Source organism: Loxodonta africana, chromosome 4 (genome assembly GCF_030014295.1).
Source record: "Loxodonta africana isolate mLoxAfr1 chromosome 4, mLoxAfr1.hap2, whole genome shotgun sequence".
In the NCBI taxonomy this organism is placed as follows: Eukaryota; Metazoa; Chordata; class Mammalia; order Proboscidea; family Elephantidae; genus Loxodonta; species Loxodonta africana.
Genome location: NC_087345.1, coordinates 173,028,695 through 173,049,088, shown reverse-complemented (window position 1 = coordinate 173,049,088; position 20,394 = coordinate 173,028,695). Strand labels below are relative to the sequence as shown.

General features: G+C 43.8%; 1 protein-coding gene across 42 annotated transcripts in view; it reads left to right on the top strand.

Annotated features, from left to right (window-relative positions):
* Positions 1-19,949, top strand: part of ZNF438 (zinc finger protein 438) — a 223,164-nt gene extending 203,215 nt beyond the window's left edge. For 36 of the 42 annotated variants that reach the window (XM_064285036.1, XM_064285032.1, XM_064285001.1 and 33 more), the window contains 2 exons: positions 7,677-9,465; positions 11,129-19,946. In XM_064285036.1, the coding sequence (XP_064141106.1) occupies positions 7,677-9,465; positions 11,129-11,744 (2,405 nt within the window). In that variant the 3' untranslated portion in view covers positions 11,745-19,946. Of the gene's footprint in view, positions 1-3,567; positions 3,643-3,670; positions 6,218-7,676; positions 9,466-11,128 lie in introns of those variants that run through there. The other 6 variants (XM_064285044.1, XM_064285042.1, XM_064285043.1 and 3 more) reach the window with 4 other exon arrangements.
* Positions 19,950-20,394: the final 445 nt, after the last annotated feature.

Genomic DNA, 20,394 nt, shown 5'->3' with positions numbered 1-20,394 from the left:
CTGCTTCCAACTCCAGGCCTAGCAGTAGGTCTTCGGGCCCCAAACAGATGGAATCATGGAACTTTGTGCAAACAAATGAAAGATATAAGTGTAAACAACGTTGTTCAGAAGTAACAAAACAGCCCTCGGTTCTGCCAATGGAAATCAAGAAGCCAGTGGTTTGTAGCTGTCTAGAGAATCGTCCCCTGTACTTGTCTCTTAATACTCTCTCTGCTGTGAAGCAGCTTGATGAAGTTGGTTAGACATGGCACATGGTACTATCGAGCCCTCGTTGTTCCCTCCCAGGCCTCTAACACACACATATATCCATCAGACCCTTTGGGGGTGAGGGTGGTGGAAGTTCTCCAAACAAATACCTGGCAACTTCATTGGGTTTGTCAGAATCCTATGGATATTAAGTAGCAAATTCAGCTTTAAAAATCAGCGTTAAGTTTCAAATGACTATTTTCCATGAGTGGGCTTTCCAAAAGAAAGTTTCCTTTAGTGTTAATAAAAGTTTTGAGATAGGACAAGCTATTTCTATTTCAATTTCTTTTTTTTTTTTTTCTCTCCTTAAAATTCAGAGATACAGTTATATTTGGGTGTTAATTATGGCTACTTTTTATATATTTTTCCCCCTTTGAGGGGAGGAAGAAAGAAAGGAAGGTTAGTGCTTCCAAGTGGAATGGGAAGATCTAGGTTGTATGAACTTTGGCATGTTACTTAACTTCCTCAAGGCTCATTTTTCCTAATTCATAAGAGAGGAACAATAATACTTACTTGTGGAGCTTGGGTGCGGGTTCAGTTAAGAGACCCAGCATAGATTCTGGAACATAATAAGGACTCAGCACCTGTTAGTTCCCCTTTAATCCAAAGCTAGTTCGATTTTTCACCAGCTGCAAATGCCTCTTTTGAAAATAGTCATTTTTAATATGTTTAACATATGTTAATAGCCCACATTTTAAATCCTAATATTATTTTAAGAATTCTCATTGAATAATTGTGCAAAATTAATTTTACTGAGTGAGAATTTTTATGTTTTCAGTTAATAAAAGGCCATATTTAGTACTTGTGAGTCCTGTGAGTCTCTTTAAATGTGTTATGGGTAGTTTTGTAGGATTTCCAGAAATTATGACCGTCAATGGCAATTTCTGCTTTTCATTATTTAGTGCACAGGCCTATGAGATCGGTAATTGAGCAGGTGACAGGTGAGAGGTTTTTGGATCACACCGTCTGTGAGAGGCCTTGTTAATATGTGGTGGTGTGAACTGCTATTGTCCCTATGCTGCTAAGAAAGACTTCCTGTAATCACGCCATCTTCGTGTTAAGAGTTTTTAAAAATTGAGTGGCATTTTCAGCTTCTCTAAGGACTCCTAGTGTTCAAACTACTTAAGAACTATAGTTATTCTAGCGTAACTGACCTTTATTGCAAATTGCCTTGTTTCATCCCAACAGTTCTCAGGACTCCAGTTGGCCTTAAGAGGTGATGAGCTCTAATACTTCTTAGTGTTTCATTTCAGGGGTGGTTATGCACTGGCTAGGAGATTAGTAGATTAATTCCCTGATCATTAGCAATTCTTATATTAAGTGGGCAAGAGAGATATAAGAAGACATGAAACATCCTGGGTGTATCTAGACAGTCCTTCATGCATGGACACACACTTACCCACCCCAGATATCTGGAATGACACCCCTTTAAAAGATTGATTGAAATAGAGAAAAGCTTCTCTCTCTTCATTCATTCAACAGATATTAATTGAGCACCTACTATGTGCCAGGCAGTGGGTGTTCCATGGGAAACAAGCACCTATCCCATTCCTGGCCTCTTGGTTCCCCTAGTTCCCTCCCCACCAGAGGCCAATGCTAGTATTTCTTTCTTTTATTTCCTTTCAGAGATAAGAATGTTTTTGCATGTGCACTTCCTTCCCCCTCCCTCACCTTTTTTTTAATCCAAGTGACTGTATGCTGTAAACCTCATCTTGGAGAATAGTCCATTTTATTGCTGCATAGTATTCCACTGTATGGTTGAATGATCATTTTATTAGTACTGTATTGATCAACATTTACCTAGTTCCCAGGAGGTCGGTTGGTTGTTTTTCTTCTACTGCTGTTTTGCCCTCTTTCTTCTGCCTTGCATTTCCTCTGAAACATTGATTTCATTCCCTGTCATCTCATCCCTAATGATTTGGGAACTAGGACTCAACACTCCTGTCTTAGAGACACTCATCCTTGTGTCTGCTTCCTGATAGATCTAGGCAAGCATGAGTGAGTTAAATATACACAGTAAGGCCTTACCTTTTCACCCCACAGATTCTTTGTGGTTAATGATCAGAGGCTAGCTGATAAGCTTTTGTACTCCAGTGTCCACTTCTTTAAATAGTCAAGAACTTTAGGAGAACTGACTCAGTTTGGCAGACACAATACCTCATCATTTAGGACTCTGTCATTTCAGGCTGCCCAAGCCTGCTCACACTGATGTGTGTTCTCCTTGGGACAGAGCTGTCTACCCTAAGGATTTTCCTTGGCTCCTTGACTACAGTAGCCGTCCTTTTCTTTTCATTGTCCTCATTCTTCTGGGTGATTCTATGTCCACTATAATGTGGAGAATTTTGAAGATCAGTTTAAGCACATTAACTTTAAATGTATTATAACTAGCTAACTCCCTTGTAGTATGGCTCTTTAAAGTATATCCAGTTTCATTTCTGGAAATCTTCACTGTCAGGAGGTTGCTTTCTTACACTTGGTCATGATAAGTAGGAAGCGCCTTCCTAACCTAAGTCTTCAGAGACTCTGTACATGACCTTGACCACTGGTTGTTGCTTCAGCTGTACCTTCTGTTCTTTGTTATTTCTGCTCATCTTCACGTTGACGTTACCATTCTCTGCCTCTGAGTTTCAGTTTTTCCATTTCCAGTCATTCCGCATCTCTTCACTAACCCCCTTGCACTTCCCTGTATGCATATCTGGCTTCTTTAAAGCAATTTTTTTCTTCAGAGCTTGCTTTTTTTTTTTTCTCCTCTCTTTTTAACTATTTCAGTGTATACTCCAACAGGCTAATCTACTTTTTATTATTTCCTCAAATGGTTAGTCGATTGGCCTCACCTCTCTACCTTTAAAGCCTCATTTCTGTATTCTAAAGGGTTTTATTGTGGTCTGTTTCTTCATTCTGGCAGTGAGTGAAATTAAACAAAAAATAATAATCTTCCACAGATATGTCTTCTATATCTTTTTTAATTTTCAAAATTGAGAAATGTTAAAATTCTCTTTTAAATTGTGGTTCCCCCCGCCCCCATTTTTAAGAAGATTTCCTAGGCTCCATCTTTATTTATTTCTCCCATTTGTCACCTTATCACCACTTACAAATTCCACAAGTATGTACTAAGAACCTACCATATGCCAGGCACCATGGAAACTCTGGTGGCATAGTGGTTAAGTGCTACGGCTGCTAACCAAAAGTTCAGCAGTTTGAATCCACCAGGCACTCCTTGGAAACTCTATGGAGCAGTTCTACTCTGTCCTATAGGGTCGCTATGAGGCAGAATCGACTTGACGGCAATGGTTTTTGTTTGTTTGTTTGTTTTTGTTCTAGGTCCTGAACAAACAGCAATGGACAAAATAGACAAAATTCCCTGCCCTCGAGGAATTTACATTCCAGTGGCATAAGGTAGACCATAAACTAATACATTATATGGATTAAATGTTGTGGAGAACCTTAATACAGGAAAGGGGAATAGGGAGTCCAGAATGGTAGTACATTTTTCAATAAGGTAGTCATAAGAAAAGGACCTTTGAACAAAACCTTGAAAGAAACAATGGAGCAAGTACTGGGGATTTACCTAGAAGAAGAGTATGGGAACAGCAAGTGCGAAGGCTCTGAGGAAGGAACATGTCTGGCAAATTGTTGTTCTCTGATACTGTCAAGTCGATTCCAACTCCTAGCGACCCCATGTGACAGAGTAGAACTGCCCGATAGGGTTTTCTAGGCTGTGGTCTTTATGGAAACAGATCGTTTTTCCAAAGAGCGGCCGGGTGAGTTCAGGCCTCCAACCTTTGGGTTAGCCGCCCAGCGCTTAGCTGTTGTGCCACCAGGGCTCCTTGTCTGGCAGGTTAAGGAACAGCAAAGAGACCACTGTGGCTGGAGGCAGGGGAGTAAAAGAGCTAAGTCAAGATTTTGGCTTTTACTTGAGATGTAGAACCATGGAACAGTTATGAGCAAACAAGTGAGTTGATATGGCCTATGCTGTGATGTGTTATTTTCACATATTATTTGAAGAGGGTTTATGATTGATATTGGAGCCCTGGTGGCACAGTGGTTAAGAGCTAGGCTGCTAACCCAAAAGGTTGGCAGTTCGAATCCACTAGGCATCCTTTGGAAACCTTATGGGGCAGTTCTACTCTGTCCTGTAGGATTGCTATGAGTCGGAACCAACTCAATGGCAACGGGTTTGATTTTGGGGTTTTTTATGATTGATACCATTAAAGACAAACTAACCTTTCTTCTTTAACCTTTCTTCCAGCTCTTCTTGCTATAAATATTTTCTACCTAATCAGGAGCATGAACTAGATATAAATGACTCGGGGTTTTCTCTTTTCTCTCTTCGCTACTCCCAATCTGTTGTTTAGATGACAAGACCATTATTATTACTAATGTAATTTTTAATAGGTCTTGTCTCTAGCCATCAGTTACTTTTAGCCTCTCTACAAACTCAATCTTGATTTAATTTATTTGCTACTTACCTCAGTACTGCTTCCAAAAAGATGAGAAGGCATAAAATGAATGGTATTTAAGTTAAAAGACTGTAAAAATAAAAGAAGAAAACTATGTTGGAGGAAGAATCTAATGTAGCAGATCCATCTAGCTGACTACTGTGAAATGATGGACCAATCAGTCTACCCATGAGCTTCATGGTAACAGACCTAAAAGGAAAATAACGGATTATGTACTTATTCTTATCTGATTTTTCTAGTCCACAACACTGGTCTTTTCCCTTCTACAACAGTGCATGCTACCATGTGAAATGTTTCATAACATCCCTTTTTCTTCATCATACATTGATTACTTTCTGAAATAAGCTAGTCAAGATACATTTCAACCTCCTTCCTACAGTGCTACTTTTTTATTTATTTGGGTTCATTTTGTGTTTGCTTTTGCTGACTTCTTACCAAAATTCTGTTAGTTCACTAGCTGTAGGAATGACAATCATGGTGGATTCTAATTTAAAAAAAAAAAAAATTATTTCACTAGATTGCCAGCTATTTAAGGCAGAAATTGTTCCTTTCGTCTTTATATTCCTGGTATGCCCAAGACAAATAGTTCATCAATCCATTACCTACAACTGCAAAGTCTGAATACAGAGAATTTAATCAGAAGTTGGGTAACAAAATTCATTCAGAGGTAGAAGTTGACCTGAACCGAAGTAAGACTGTTTAGGAATCTTCAGTTGTCCTGCTTGTTTTGAATATTCTCATTTTTTGCTACAGAGTGGAAATAGGTTTAATTGTGAGTATTCCCCAGACTCTGCTGGGTGTTATGTGATTATTGGTAATATTCATCTTATTACTTTTATAAAATTTGAAAATATGTACATTCCAAAACACGTCTGCCCCCAAAAGTTTCAGAAAGATTATGGGCCTGGGATAGCCAATTCCTAGAATATTGTAGGTACCTGTTGTTGTTGTTGTTAGGTGCCGTTGAGTAGATTCCAACTCATAGCAACTCTACAGGGCAGAGTAGAACTGCCCCATAGGGTTTCCAAGGAGCGCCTGGTGGATTGAACCTTTTGGTTCGCAGCCATGCTCTTAATCACTGCGCCACCAGGGCTCCCAGGTACCTAGTAAATGTAATTGAAATGAAGTTTGATTAATATGAGATACTTAGAAATGGGGGATCATGAGCCCTAGTGGCACAATGGTTAAGTGCTTGGCTTGCTAAGCGAAAAGTTAGCAGTTCAGACCCATCCAGTGGTTCCGCAGGAGAAAGACGTGGCGATTTGCTCCTGTAGAGATTACAGCCAAGAACACCCTGTGGGCAGTTCTGCTCTGTCACATGGGGTCACTGTGGGTCCAGATCAACCTGACAGCACAAGGACGACAGACGGAAGTCGGGGGGGAGCTCTTCTGCAGCCAGCCTCGTGACCGTGAAGTGGGGGAGCTCTTCTGCAGCCAGCCTCGTGACCGTGAAGTGGGGGAGCTCTTCTGCAGCCAGCCTCGTGACCGTGAAGCGTAAAGGGATAGAAGAGGTGATCCACCTAGTCCATAAAAGCATGTATCAAAATGTTCCCATAAGTTTTCTCTTAGAGTAGTAGTAACTGGTCTTCATTCAGGCTAATAAATCTAGGGAGTATAAAGTGTTACAGGTAGAATTGTTTCCATCAGTGGCCTAGAAGGAGCTTTTTGTATGATTTGTGTGTTTTTTATGTTGTCTCTGTATCTTTACTTATTACTTGATATCTTTTTGTTTTTCTTTAGCGTTTTTTAAAAAGGTGTCACATTAGTTTTTGTAATACTGCTGATTTAATTGCAAAAGCACACATAAACAGTTTGAAAGGTGTGAGGAGAAATTCACGAGTCACATGGGCAACAGCAACAAAGCTCACATTCAGTCTGGAATCCGTCCACTGTGCCAGTGGGTCAAATGATGTCTCCTGAAACTGAGTGAGATATGCGTTTGTTACAAGAAACATTTGTTTCATGCCAAAGATACTGTGGGAAATATCAAGATGAATCAAATGTAAGCTTCAGTCTCACAGAGTTTCAGCTTTGTAGGGCAAGCAAGACGTAGCTATAAAATAGATAAAATGCACAGCCAACCTGCCAGAGAAGGCAACCAGAGGAGAGACTTCACAGCTCAGGAGATCAGGAAGGGAGGTGGGTTTGCCCAGGGCCTGGGAAGATGAGTCAGAATTGGATAGAGAGACTGGACTGATGGAATACAAGGATGATAAGTACCAAGCCCCAGGTCTCCGGAAGCTCGGTGTTTAACGGGAGAGATGCACATAAATAGATAAAGTATTGTGGAAAATGGTACGTGGTATAACAGGCGCTGTGGAACTGTAGAGTCCCTGGGTGGCATGAATGGTTAACACAATTGGCGGCTAACTGAAAGGTTGGCAGTTCGAGCCCACCCAGAGGTACCGCAGAAGAAAGGCCTGGCGATCTGCTTCCAAAAGGTCACAGCCATGAAAAGCCTGTGGAACACAGGTCTACTCTGATACACGTGGTGTTGCCATGAGTCAGACTCAACTCTACAGCAGCTGGTTTGGTGGTTTTTTTTTTTTGGTTTTATGGAATTATAGAGGAAAATGATAAATCTTTGTGGGAGATGGGGCACAGCTGACCTTCAAGCTGGGTCTTGAAGGACACAGGAAGGGTAGGAGTGGGTCAAGGAATGCATTTAACCCATTGCCACTGAGTCGATTCCAACTCATAGTGACCCTATAGGACAGAGTAGAACTGCCCCATAGGGTTTCCAAGGCTGTAATCTTTACAGAAGCAGACTGCCATATCTTTCTCCTGCAGTGCAGCTGGTGGATTCAAACTGCTAACCTTTCAGTTAGCAGCCAAGCGCTTAACCACTGTGCCACCAGGGCTCCTTCAGGAGTGCATTTTGTGCAGAGAAAATGTTAAGGAGCTTATGTGAACTCTCAGCAACAGGACAGTTATACGACAGTGACCTCCTGTGTTGTCTTGTCATTGCAGGTGACTCAGACTCCCCTCCTGGAACAATACAGAGCAGAAGAGGTGTTCAGAATAAGAGCCAGTTTAGGACCATTGCACCAAAAATTGTGCCCAGAGCCCTAACATCCAGAGTGCTGCCATGTCATTCCCCATCATTCTCTGACCACCTTAATCCAGGACCCTCCATCAACTCCAAGCCGCTGGTGATGCCTTCCCAGAACTATGCTCTGATGCAGGTCGCTGGCCAGGAGGGGACGTTTTCTCTCATTGCTTTGCCACACATGGCCTCAGCGCAGCCAATCCAAAAACCCAGAATGCCCCTGCCTGAAAACCTTAAACTGCCTATTCCTCGGTACCAACCCCCAAGAAATAGCAAGGCAACAGAAAAGAAACCCAGTCCGAGCTCCTTGGAGAGTAGCTGTAGCAAACCTCCTGTCCAAACCCAGACGTGTCCTCAAATGTCTTCTCCCCGACCCATCCATCCCGAACTCCCCCACAAAACCCTATCATCCGAGCAAGCACCGTCACGAGATGAAGCCCCAGCTGCTCTGCCCAGTGAAGGTGGCCTCAGAGCCTTGGGACCTCCACTGACGCCCAGCCGTGGAGATGTGAATGCTCCTGCCACCCTGAGATCATCCACCGTCCAAGAGCCTGCAGTGGAGCAGGCCCACACGAGGATTTCAGAGACAGCAAGCTGGGCAGGCAAGAAAACCTGCCATAAACCTTCTACTGTCCATCTCGCAAAAGCCATGACCAGTTGGTCACCAGCAGTTTTTGGCAATGCAGTTCAGATGATTTCTTCAGTCCCCAAAGGTAAACTGCCTATCTTACCCTACTCAAGAATGAAAACAACAGAGTTTTGCAAAATTAAGCACATTGCAGATTTGCCTTTACCTGGGCACAGGGCCCACTGTGATAAGATATCCTCCATCCCAGAAGGCTTCAATGTAGCCACCAAAATGGCTGATAAGATACCTGTTCCACAGGTGTCATCAAGGCAAAGTCCCTGTGAAAGTGCCTTCTGTCCAGCCCCCAAGCTAGACCCCAACCACAAAACAAAACTGAACAGCGGGGCAGCCAGGAGGAGAGCGAGGAAACGCAAGCTACCAGATGAAATCTTGACGTTTCAGGGAAAACGGAGGAAATGCATCATTAATAAGTGTAGAAACGGTAAAGAAAGAGTAAAAACTGATCCCCAAGAACCCAGAGATCAAAAACCTGTGAAAAAATACCGTAGCATTATGCCCAAGCCTGTACTTGTCATGCCAGCCTTGGCTTCCCTGGCTTCGCCTGCAGCTACGCTACAGTCCCACACTCCCGGCAGCCTGGGGCAGGACGCTGCGCTAAATAACTCTCTCACTTCTGAAGCCCTCGGTGGTAAGCAGAATGACAGTCCTTCCACTAAGCCCATCCTTGCCTTTAAGAATGGGCGTTCTGGCCTGGGGAAGCCTTGCCACAGGTGTCAGGTCTGCAACCACCACTTTGAGTTCAGGCAGCACCTTCAAGACCACATGAGCACGCACACGAACAGACGGCCTTATAGCTGTCGCATCTGTCGCAAGACATACGTCCGTTCTGGCAGCCTGAGCACACACATGAAGCTTCACCACGGTGAGAGCCGCCCCCGGAGACTCCTGTGCTGCGAATTTTGTACAAAAGTGTTCAGTCACGTCAGGGTCTATTTTGGCCACCTGAAAGAAGTGCACAGGGTCGTGATCAGCACCGAGCCCTCCCCCAGCGAACCACAGCCAGGGGACACGCTGAAGACCAGAGACTCCAGTGTGCCAGGGACAGAGGGCTCGGCACAGAGGTGAGTGCTGATGGCAGCGAGGGCTGGCCAGGAAATCTGTTTTGATTGGGAGGAGGCGCTAAGATTTCCTATTCCTTGTGGCCATCCAGTTTGTAAAAACGACTCTCAGGGTAAAATTCCCCTGAGTGCTGTGCAGTGACCTTAATATTCTATAGTTTCTGCCCAGTCGTGGATTTTTAATTTTACTTTAACCTCCATAAGCGAGGACGTTAATGCCTGTCCGAGGTATACTGGGGACAGTAAGGAGGTAGAAGATTAATCTGTATCTGAGATAGGAAATTGTAAGTGATCGTATATAGTTTCTTAGAGTGTTTACAAGTGATTTCTCCCAAAATCATGTCCACAGAATTTATACCTAACAGCAGCGTTTGCCCCAGAACACAGCCTGACCCAGGGTAGGGACTCGGCAGCGGGCGGCGGTGGCGGGGGGGTGTCCAGCCAGACCAAAGGGAACCAGACCTAACACTGACCTTTACCCTGTTTTTCCCATCAGGCCAGATTAACCTTGTCTGATGTCATTTCCTTTTCGCAGGTCCTAGTATTATAAACAAACAGGCTAGCTAAGTGATTAGAGAGCCGGAAGTGAGCCAGGGACACACCCGCAGTACACTAATAGCCGTGTGGACCTGTGTGTCGCCTGTCCCCCAGGTGACCAAGAGGGAGTTTCATTGAAACTGTCCTCATCAGCAGTGTGAGAACCACACATCTTCCAACACCTCAGATCCTCTGTTCCTCATCATTCTTAATTATCCACTTCTTCTAAATATGAATCGTACTTTCAATTCAATTTTGGCTTACTCTGTCTCATTCATTAAAAATAGTAGCGGCCTGTCCTGTTTTGCCCTTGTTTGTCTACACTTTCTCTGGTTTCCTTCAAGCTTTACTGTCCCCTTTCAGATACATGTATTTGCCTAAATAGCAGCTTCCCTCAAGAAACCTCCCCTCTGAATTATGTTCTTTTAGTTAGAACTTGGTTTTTAGAATGGTGTCCAATCTGCATCCATGCTCAAGACTAGCGACAGCCACAGCCAGGTGGTGCCGACAACCACCTTCAGTGGAGCCAAGCTTGTGCCTGCCATGCTTGACTTGGTATTACCTGACTTTTCAGTGTCCTTATCAAAAAAAAAAAAAATTTCTTTTTTTTTATCCCTGCTGCTGTCAGTAATCAAAGAAGAATGTGCTCACCTGGAGAGATGCAGAAAGGGAAACACTCTTTCTAAATGACCCCCGGGAGCTTGAGAAATGTGTGGCCCAGGCAGGAGTGACAGGTAGCTTTCACTGTGGCCTTTGCTGAAGGTCTGCCTATGCTCTGTTTACTCCAACCTTTGTACGTCCTGGAGTCTCTGAGTGGTGCAAATGTTTAACACGCTCAGCTGCTAATCGGAATGTCAGAGGTTTAAGTCCATCCAGAGGTGCCTCAGAAGGAAGGCCTGGCAATCTACTTCCAAAAAATCAGCCATCGAAAACCCTGTGGAGCACAGTTCTCCCCTGACACGTAGGAGGTCATCCTGAATTGGAGCTGACTCAGTGGCGCCTGGTTGGGGTGTTTTGTACTTCTCATCAGTGAGTGTGTTTTAGATCCCTGGAGGGTAAGAGCTGAAAGGAAAAGTTCACGTTCTGTTTTTCCATGAAATCTTATATAGACTCTTTCCCCCCTTTTCAGGGAAAACAAATCAAGCCTGGAAGAAGACCTCTTTCTAAACCAAGTGGACGAAGTCAAATTACAAATCAAATGTGGCCGTTGTCAAATCACTACCCAGTCTTTTGCAGAAATAAAGTTTCATTTGCTATATGTTCACGGAGAGGAAATTCAGGGCCGACCGCAGGAAGGGCTTTTGCCAGGGAGCAAAGGAGCTCAGGAAGAACTGGTTAGACATGCTGCTCCTTACTGGAAGCAGTATCCCGAGAGGAGAAAGCTGGGTAAGCCTTGTGCATCTGGGGAGGACTTACACGCATTTCCTAAACTGAAAAGGCAGCTCTACCTTCATCAACGGAATAATGCGCAAATACAAATAAAAAATGAAGAAGCCCACCTGGGAAACAGTGAGCTGGGAGAAGACTCCAAGGGCCAAATGCACCCCGGCCCCAACATGAGTCTCCTTTACTCCCACTCGGGCTTTAACTGCCTCCTGTGTGCTCAGACCCTGGGAAGGAGAGAAGATCTCCTTCACCACTGGGAGCAGCAGCATAATTGTGAAGACCCCTCCAAACTCTGGACGATTTTGAATGCATTCTGTGACGGGGCGGGGATTCAATTCTCCAAAGAAATTGAAAAATGAAACAGTGGAAACAGAGGGGGGTTAAGGGGTCTTTCTTCCTGTGACCTTTCTCTGAAAGCTCGTGTTTTATTTGTGGTGCTTAATTACAAAATCAAGCAAGTTCGGCTCAGTGTTAATGAACAGAAGTGATTTTGTACATAGGTTCATTTTCTTATAAAATACAAGCCCTTGGTGCATATTTTTCAACCGTGTGAGACTAATTTTAAAATTGTGTGTACCAGCTCTCAGTGTCTTAGCCTTCATTTCAGAATAAGTGAAAAGAACCAGATTTGGAGACTGAAATGTAGAGGTTTGTAGGCTGTGCTTCAAATACAGTTTTCCGCAAAAACACGGGTGCGTGTCCTTCTGTTCGTGTTATGCTTTCCACTTACATAGGCTGACCAGCACTACGTTTTCAGGTGGCAAAACCATTTTAGTCGCAAACAATATCAAGTCCGATGGTAAATGTTGATATTTATTAAATTCTCTGGATTATTTGAATATGCTGTATAGCAGTATATTTAATAAGGTTATCATCTATCATAATTTAAAATCTATGTTTTCAGGACTTAGATTTTTTTTTTTTAACTCTTCTATTTTCTTACATGCACATTGCCTTGAAGATGAGTTGTTGGGAAGTCTCATAGCTGTAGTGTTCCACAGGAAAGTAGTCAAAATTTTTGTAGTACTTCAGCTAATTTAAAAAAAAAAAAAATCTGCTTTCTTGGTAAAAACTCATTTTCAAGTAGTCTTTGGGGCCAGAAAACTTACAGTCTGGAAGTGAACGAGATAGTTTAGATGTCTCTGTGTCTCACCTGCTTTCCCTCCCTTGCCAGTAACCCCGGAGGGTTTGTCGCCAGCTGACCGATTTGAGATGCGACTGTGCCATTCAAGCCGAAGTTCTTCTTGAAAGTCAGGAGTGCCTCGTAAATTCCTGGGAAGTTAATTCAAATCAGGAAAGTTGCCATCTGAAGTTTCTGACCATCCTGGCTGCAAAATCATTTTCTTAGAAGGGGGAATTTAAACATTCATCCTAATAAAATCCTGGCCGTTGAATGAAAGCATTGTGTATGTAGCCAGCCCTGAAGTTCGGCCCAAGGATCATGATAACATTTTCCTGTGCCTGAGGAGGTTTCCTATAACAGGAAGAGCTGAATTCAAATTGATAAGCTAGTGAGTCTCAAGTCGTCTTTTTTTTACTGTTGACTTTGAAAAGCAATCATAGGTATAGTTTGGCGCACACAGTACCAAAAGGGAAAACTCAATCCTTGGCTTTTTAAAAATAGTTTTGTAAATTTGAGAATAAGAGGGTAGGGGTGGAGACCTCTGACATATTTTGGGTTTTTCGATGGCACTCTACCCAGTTTCACAGAGATAGTATCCGCCCACCACTGCTGGGTATGCTTAGAGTTCCTGGATTAGCAATGAAACAGCGTTACCATCCAGCACAGCACCTGGTTTGTTTTTGGCAGATCCATCTTAAAGACATTTAAAAATGAGATCTACCAAGAATATTACTTGAATTCAAACCATGAAACTTGAATTCAGACTGTGAAATAGTTCATAGCCTGCTCAGTCCTTAGGTGTGAAAAGTGGCCTTTGGAGCATGTCTTCAGACCAGAGGTGTCGGGGAGAACACATCCACTCAGCACACAAAGGGAGGTCTGCAGGCCCCAAGGCTGCAGAGGTGCCTGCCTGCAGCCAGTGCCTAAGCAAGTATTCTTTTTTTTTTTAATTTATTGCGCTTTAGCAGAAAGTTTACAAATCAAGTCAGTCTGTCATACAAAAAGCTACACACACCTTGCTGTGTACTCCTAGCAGCTCTCCTCCTAATGAGACAGCACACTTCTCCTCTCCACCCTGTATTCCCCATGTCCATTCAACCAGCTCCTGTCCCCCTCTTTCTTGTCATCTCACCACCAGACAGGAGCTGCCCACATAGTCTCAAGTGTCTACTTGAGCCAAGAAGTTCACTCCTCACCAGTATCATTGTCTGTCTATCTTACAGTCCAGGCCAATCCCTGTCTGAAGACTTGGCTTCGGAAATGGTTCCAGTCTTGGGCTAACAAAGGGTCCAGGGACGATGACCGTCAAGGTTGCTCCAGTCTCAGTCAGACCATTAAGCCTGGTCTTTTTACAAGAATTTGAGATCTGCATCCCAGTGTTCTCCTGCTCCATCAGGGATTCTCTGTTGTGTTCCCTGTCAGGGCAATGATTGGTGTTAGCCGGGCACCATCCAGTTCTCCCCCATCTCAGGTTGATGGATTCTCTGGCATATGTGGCCTTTTTTCTGCCTCTTGGGCTCATCTTTACCGTGTGTGTTTGGTGCTCTTCATTCTCCTTTGCTCCAGGTAGGTTGAGACCAATTGACGCATCTTAGATGGCCACTTGCTAGTGTTTAAGACCCCAGACGCCTCTCACCAAAGTGGGATGCAGAACGTTTTCTTAGTACATTTTGTATGCCAATTGACCTAGATGTCCCCTGAAACCATGGTCCCCAGACCCCCATCACCTCAGCACGTATTCTTGCACCGAGAGCACAGACAATCTCTGGGAAGAAGTAGAGTTAGAAAGGGGAAAAGAACAAAAGTAGAGAGATGCCATTGGTTCATGAGTAAGTGTTCTGGGTGGACCCCGTTCTAGAGTGTATTTTAGAGCAGCGGCCCCAGTGTCCTCACTATGTTTAGGCCACTCATCTCACAGGGCTACTGATCATGGGCAGGGGTGATGGGGAGGCTCATCTTTACAGAAAACTCTTAAAGAGAAGAAGACTTGCAGTGCAAAGGGACTTTCACTGGATTCCTGTGTATGTGGCTTCATTCAGAACAGAACATTTGTTAAAACTCTCACTGTCTGGAAACACTACCCAGGGTTATAATGGGAGCAACCCCAAACGCCACTGAAATAAAGAAGTTCTGACCCTTAGTAGCAGCACTACTTGGGTGAGAATGGTGGGAAGAGAGACTCCTGTCTGGTAGGTAGGGAGAAAGGAATAAGTAATTCAGCTAAAGTAACTAGTAATGGAGTCCCTGGGTGGCACAAACAGTTACGTGCTCTGCTAACTGAAAGGTTTGTGGTTCAAGCCCACCCATAGGCACCTTGAAAGAAAGACCTGGCAATCTACTTCTGAAAAATTAGCCATTGAGAATCCTGTGGAGCACAGTTCTACCCTAACACACGTGGCGTTGTCATGAGTCAAGACCGACTTGATAGCAACTGGTTCGGTTTTCTTTGGTTTTAACTTTAGGGGCAGCTCAGAGCCTTCCTTAGGCGTGGTAGAGAGTTGTTGCCCAATGGTCTTGCCCTTTCCATGAGCCCAAAGGCAGGGAGTATGGAGGAGAGCACCTGATGCCTACTCCCTGTGTGACCTTGGAGAGGTCTAAGCCTTTGTTCCCTCATCTGTAAAATGAAGGTGGATCCTACCACAAGGCATTGTTGTGAAGAGTCAATGAGACACAAAATGACATGCCCCTAATAACTTTTTCAGTAGTAGAATTCTCACTTTCCGTGCCGGAAACCCAGGTTCGATTCCTGGCCAATGCACCTCCTATGCAGCCACCACCCATCTGTCAATGGTGGCTTGTGTGTTGAACAGGTTTCAGCGGAGCTTCCAGACTGAAATGGACTAGGAAGAAAGGCCTAGCGATCTACTGAAAATCAGGCAATGAACGCCCTATAGATGACAGCGGTGATGGTGCAGGACTGGGCAGCGTTTCATTCTGTGTGCATGAGGTCAGCATGAGTCGAGGGCCAACTCAGCAGCAGCTAACAACAACAACGACACCTTGTCTGCACATTTGGGCACACAGTAACTGGTGGCTGTTATTGATTATGCGCCCGGCCAGGCCTGGAAGAAGAGGTATGTGATACCACAGAAAGATACTTAAAAACTGCTCAAGTAGCCCTCCAGTTCAGAATTCAAAGATGAAAACACTGCTGAGAACAGTGGACATTGCCATCTTTGTATAAAAAAGTGCATTTTGATTTTTAAATAACTAATAAAAATGGGATTTGGACTTCATGGAGATTTGTTGTGTCTAATCAACGTAGAAAGCAAAATTCACTGAATTATTTCCTTCCCAGGCCACGCTTTGGGGCTTGTAGTCTTCAGGTCTCAGCCCAGCAGCACATCCGCCAGGCGGCTGCCCCAACTTTGTGCTTCCCACGCCCCCTGTTTTGCTGTTGTCATAGCACCCACCCCACTGTCTGCAGCTCACTGTGGACTTGTCTAGTTTCCACACTAGACAATAAGCTTCTTGAGGGCAGGAACTGAGCGCTAGAGGGCCCAGTACTTGACGTGTCAGTTTTAAAAAAAAACCCAGTTGCCATCAACTCAGCTCCAACTCATGACAACCCCATGTGTGTCCCAGTAGACCTGGGCTCCATAGGGTTTTCAGTGGCTGATTTCCCAGAAGTAAATCACTAGGCCTTTCTCCCAGGGTGCCTCTGTAGGGACTGGAATCTCCAGTCTTTCAGTTAGCAGTCAAGTATATAAATATTTGTTGAAAAAATGAATGCATTAGCTAAATACAAGCAAATCGCCACTTCTCATTTCATGAATAAATCCAGCTTTAGCAGCAACCAGTATGGTAGCTAAGTAAGGCATCAAGACAAGCTGGCTCTTAAGTTCTGCACGTTCATTTTCCTTAGTATCTTTTGCTTCTTGGAAAATTGTTTGAAAGCCAGCAAAACTTTTTTTTTTTTTCCTTTGCTTTTAGCCCCAAATTATTTGTGAAAGTTACAGCATTTTTGGTTTGTATTTTTTTATTAGCTGTCATTTTTATTCATGTCCCCTTTTGTTTCCCTCCCTTTCTCTGGACCTCTTCCTGATTTAGCTTTACTGTTGTTGCTCAGCTAAGCTGTTCCTCATATGGAAAGCTGTTTCTTCATCTACACACCATAAATAATCAAACCTGGGTGCGTTCCACTGCCTTGTCTGGCTGTGGACTCTTCCTTTCCCAGCTGCACGGCTCTAATTTTCTGTGGCCCCAATGACACGATTGTTGGCAGTAAATGCTCGATTTATTTATTAGACTGCTTAGATCCGGGCTGTTTTGCTCCATTCAAGCTGCTGACTGCTTGTTAGGCACATATTTTACATCATCTCCCATTTTGACTGAGCTCCTGAGAGAAAGTGCCCTGGTAAGGATGAACTGGGATTTCACAGAACAGGTTTTTAGCTTCAACTTTATACTGACTTCCCTGGTGTTAGACAATCAGCAGCTTATCTAGGCTTGTGGTACAATCTAATATATATTTTAACATTATCCGCCTCTTTAGGAATGTTTCTCTTGGCGACGAACCATTTATTGCGTCTCATATTTGGCCATGGTCATAGTTATTCCCATAATAAAGCTGTAAGCATAGTTTTTTCAGATATTTTAAACCTGTGTTTCATATGCAGATGTTGGCTTAAGAGTACCTCATGTTTTCCACAGCTCTTAAGTGTGAAAATATTTCAACATGTTGCCTAAAGCCTAAAGCCTAGGGGGGTTAAAAATGCTATCCATTGAAGGAAACCAAATATGACAACTAAAAGCGAAGTAAAGATGACTTGTTCTAATTTTGATTTGAGGCTAAACAGGCTTATTATTTTAAATGATATTTGCTCCCATGCTCAGAAGTGTTTCCCCTCCTCTTGGTTAGCTTAGCAGTAAAGAATTCATCTGTAATAGAACTGCAATACTCGCCTCTTTTAGCAGGTTCCAAAAACAAAATTGCAAGTTGTTAGCATTATAATAGATCATATTTTTTATAAATCTAACAACCACTAAGCCCTGCTCAAAGAACAGAAAGATTTTACCTTCTGTCATTTGAGTCAAAATTAAATGTAAATTTAGCCTCCACCTCAGAGATGCAAGGAGACCACCAGGTAGTCTATAGGTATTTGTAGAGGCAGAGCAATGGAATTTGGGTCTGATTACTGGTCCAATTGTAATGCATATCTTACCATAAAAGTTTGACCATGGAAGACAGCCAGGTGGCTCAAACAAATGAGCTGCATAGCTCTCCCAGGTTCCCAGTATCTGAAAATAAGGGTACGCTCTTAAGGAACTCAAACGCTACCTATTCCCAGTTGAATCCAAATGAAAGCACAGTTAAATTCGTCATAAGACATGAACTGAACCAAGCCGTTTTGATGATGGCCACATTCTAGGAACATTATTCTCAAATATCCAAGGAGATTAAGTCTTGAAATGATGTTTATTCTTCCTTGAAGTAAGGGATGGGGAGGGGAAAGCAGGGATACTGTGTCAAGACATGGCACCGAGGTTGCTTTGATGAAAGCAACCGGTGAAGCACTGTAAGAAGTGGGGATCTTGGCTCCAGTATTCCTGGCAGCAAAATGTCATCAACATTTTGGTACAACCTCAGTGGAAGAAACTGGACGGTGTCCATGAAAATCTAAAATACATTTTGACGGAGGAACTCCACTTGTAGGAAGCTGTCCTATAGATATTATTGCACAAGTGTGCAGATGTGCAACCTTGTTCATAATAAGCAAAACACTGGAAACCACCTAAATGTCCATCAGAGCTGGTGAAAAAAAATTGTTATTAGGTGCTGCCGAGTCAGTTCCGACTCATAGTGACCCTGTGCACAACAGAACGAAACACTGCTCAGTCCAGTGCCAACCTCACAATCGTTGCTATGCTTGAGCCCATTGTTGCAGCCACTGTGTCAGTCCACCTCGTTGAGGATCTTCCTCTTTTTTGCTGACCCTCCACTTTACCAGGCATGATGTCCTTGACCAGAGACTGATCCGTCCTGATAATATGTCCAAAGGACATGAGACGAAGTCTCACCATCCTCCCTTCTAAGGAGCTTTCTAGCTGTACATCTTCCAAGACAGATTTGTTTGTTTTTCTGGTAGCCCAAAGTATATTCAGTGTTCTTTGCCAACACCAAGAGCTCGTTAAAAAAAATTACAGTGTACTAAGTAATGGAATGCCAGTTTAAAAGACTGAAGTAGCACTTTATGTGCCCAAATATTACGTATGATACGAAGGAAGCAAAGTGCTGAACAACATGTATTGTGCTGCCTTTTGCTTGAAAAGGGAGGGAGAGATGGGACGTGTGTGCTTGTATGTACAAAGAAGATTTCTGGGACGTAACTTCAGAAAAGGGGTCCTGGGAGATGAGTGGGAGGGACACTGTTGCATTGTTGGGATGTTGGCTGCATTTTCTTTTTTCCAATTTAAAAAAAAAATGGCTTCAGAGGATTAGCCTGTAGCTGTGCTGTCACCCCCAGGGCAGCCCTCAGCAAGATGGTGAAGGAGACTGGCCTGGGCGTCCTCAGCTTTGGGGTCCCCAGGCGTTTCCTCACCGGAACCCCTGCAGCTAACACCACTCCACGTATGTTCTTAACCCAGCACACACATGCAGACATACATGTGCACACAGGTAGCTATAGCCAAGACCAAATTTTCACAAAATAATACCCTTACTATGTGCTCTGCATTCTGGTACCTTTTGTTCTAATTCATGTTTTAAAGGCTGGCTGGGGCCTACCAAGGTCATGTTATAACCCACCAATGAGTTGCAACTACACCTTGAAATATACTGCCATAGACTCTAGATTTTTGGGGCCCTCCCCTGCCCCATCAGAAGCTGATGTCACCCAGTCCCTCAGGTCCCTGATGTCAGGGGCTTGATAAGTCACTCTCGCTTCTCCCCACGTATTTACATTTTATAGGTCTTTTGAAGGGTGGCCTCATCCCAAAGGGACGACTATTGCTGGGAATTTCACATTCTGTGGCCAATAGGAAGGCCTTTGGGTGCCTCTCCAGTGACCCTCTGAGTGGCTCCCAGTCCCCTTTTGGAAAAAGGCGAGGCCATCACTTAACCAATAGACACAGCTGCCAAGGTGGACTCACCCCAGTAAACCGCCAAGTTTTGAAACCCTTCTTCTGAGTTTCACTTGATCAGCATTGCCAACTCTGGGTTTGAGTTGGATTTGAAATTGTCAAACAAAATGGTGTGACAGAAATCAAGTCCCTGAGGAAAATGCACATTCTGGCAGTATTCTAGCCAACAGCCTTCTGCCTTCCATCCACTCCCCTTCTCCTCTGCTTCGCTAAGAAGCCCACCTCAGGCGAGTTCTGACAGTATGAAGGTGGAACTCTCTCCTTCTCCCTGCAGCGTCACTTTCCGGTTGAATATTTTGCCATTGGCCATGCCCAAAATGTCAGAACATAGTCGAAGAAAGGGCTTCTTGGACTTCAAAGTGATTTCTCTCTTTCCACTGTCTCTCCAGGGAGTGATTCTGAAATTAGACCAAGTATTTCATTGAGGCAGACAGATGCTACTGCATCGACACATGTCAGATAGCCATCACCACTGTGAAGAAAAATGTCTGTTTTTCACTTAGCTGTCATTTGGCCCAGACCACTCAAAGGTGACACCTAGTTAATTCACATCCTCCTGTGTGTATTCCACAGAGGTCTCTCTTTTTCAGTTTTAGTGTGTTGGCTTGGAGAAATAGGTCTGGTTTTTCTTTTTATAGCAGCTTGAATCTGTCCCAAGTTGCCAAAAAAGTATTTATGGAGCTACTCACAGGTCCTCCAGGGAGATTGCAAATCAACACACAGCTCCTGAGTGCTCACGATCACACGGAGAGCTGCACACACAGTGGTCATGCCAGCTTTGGGGATCACTGAAAGAAGGAGTC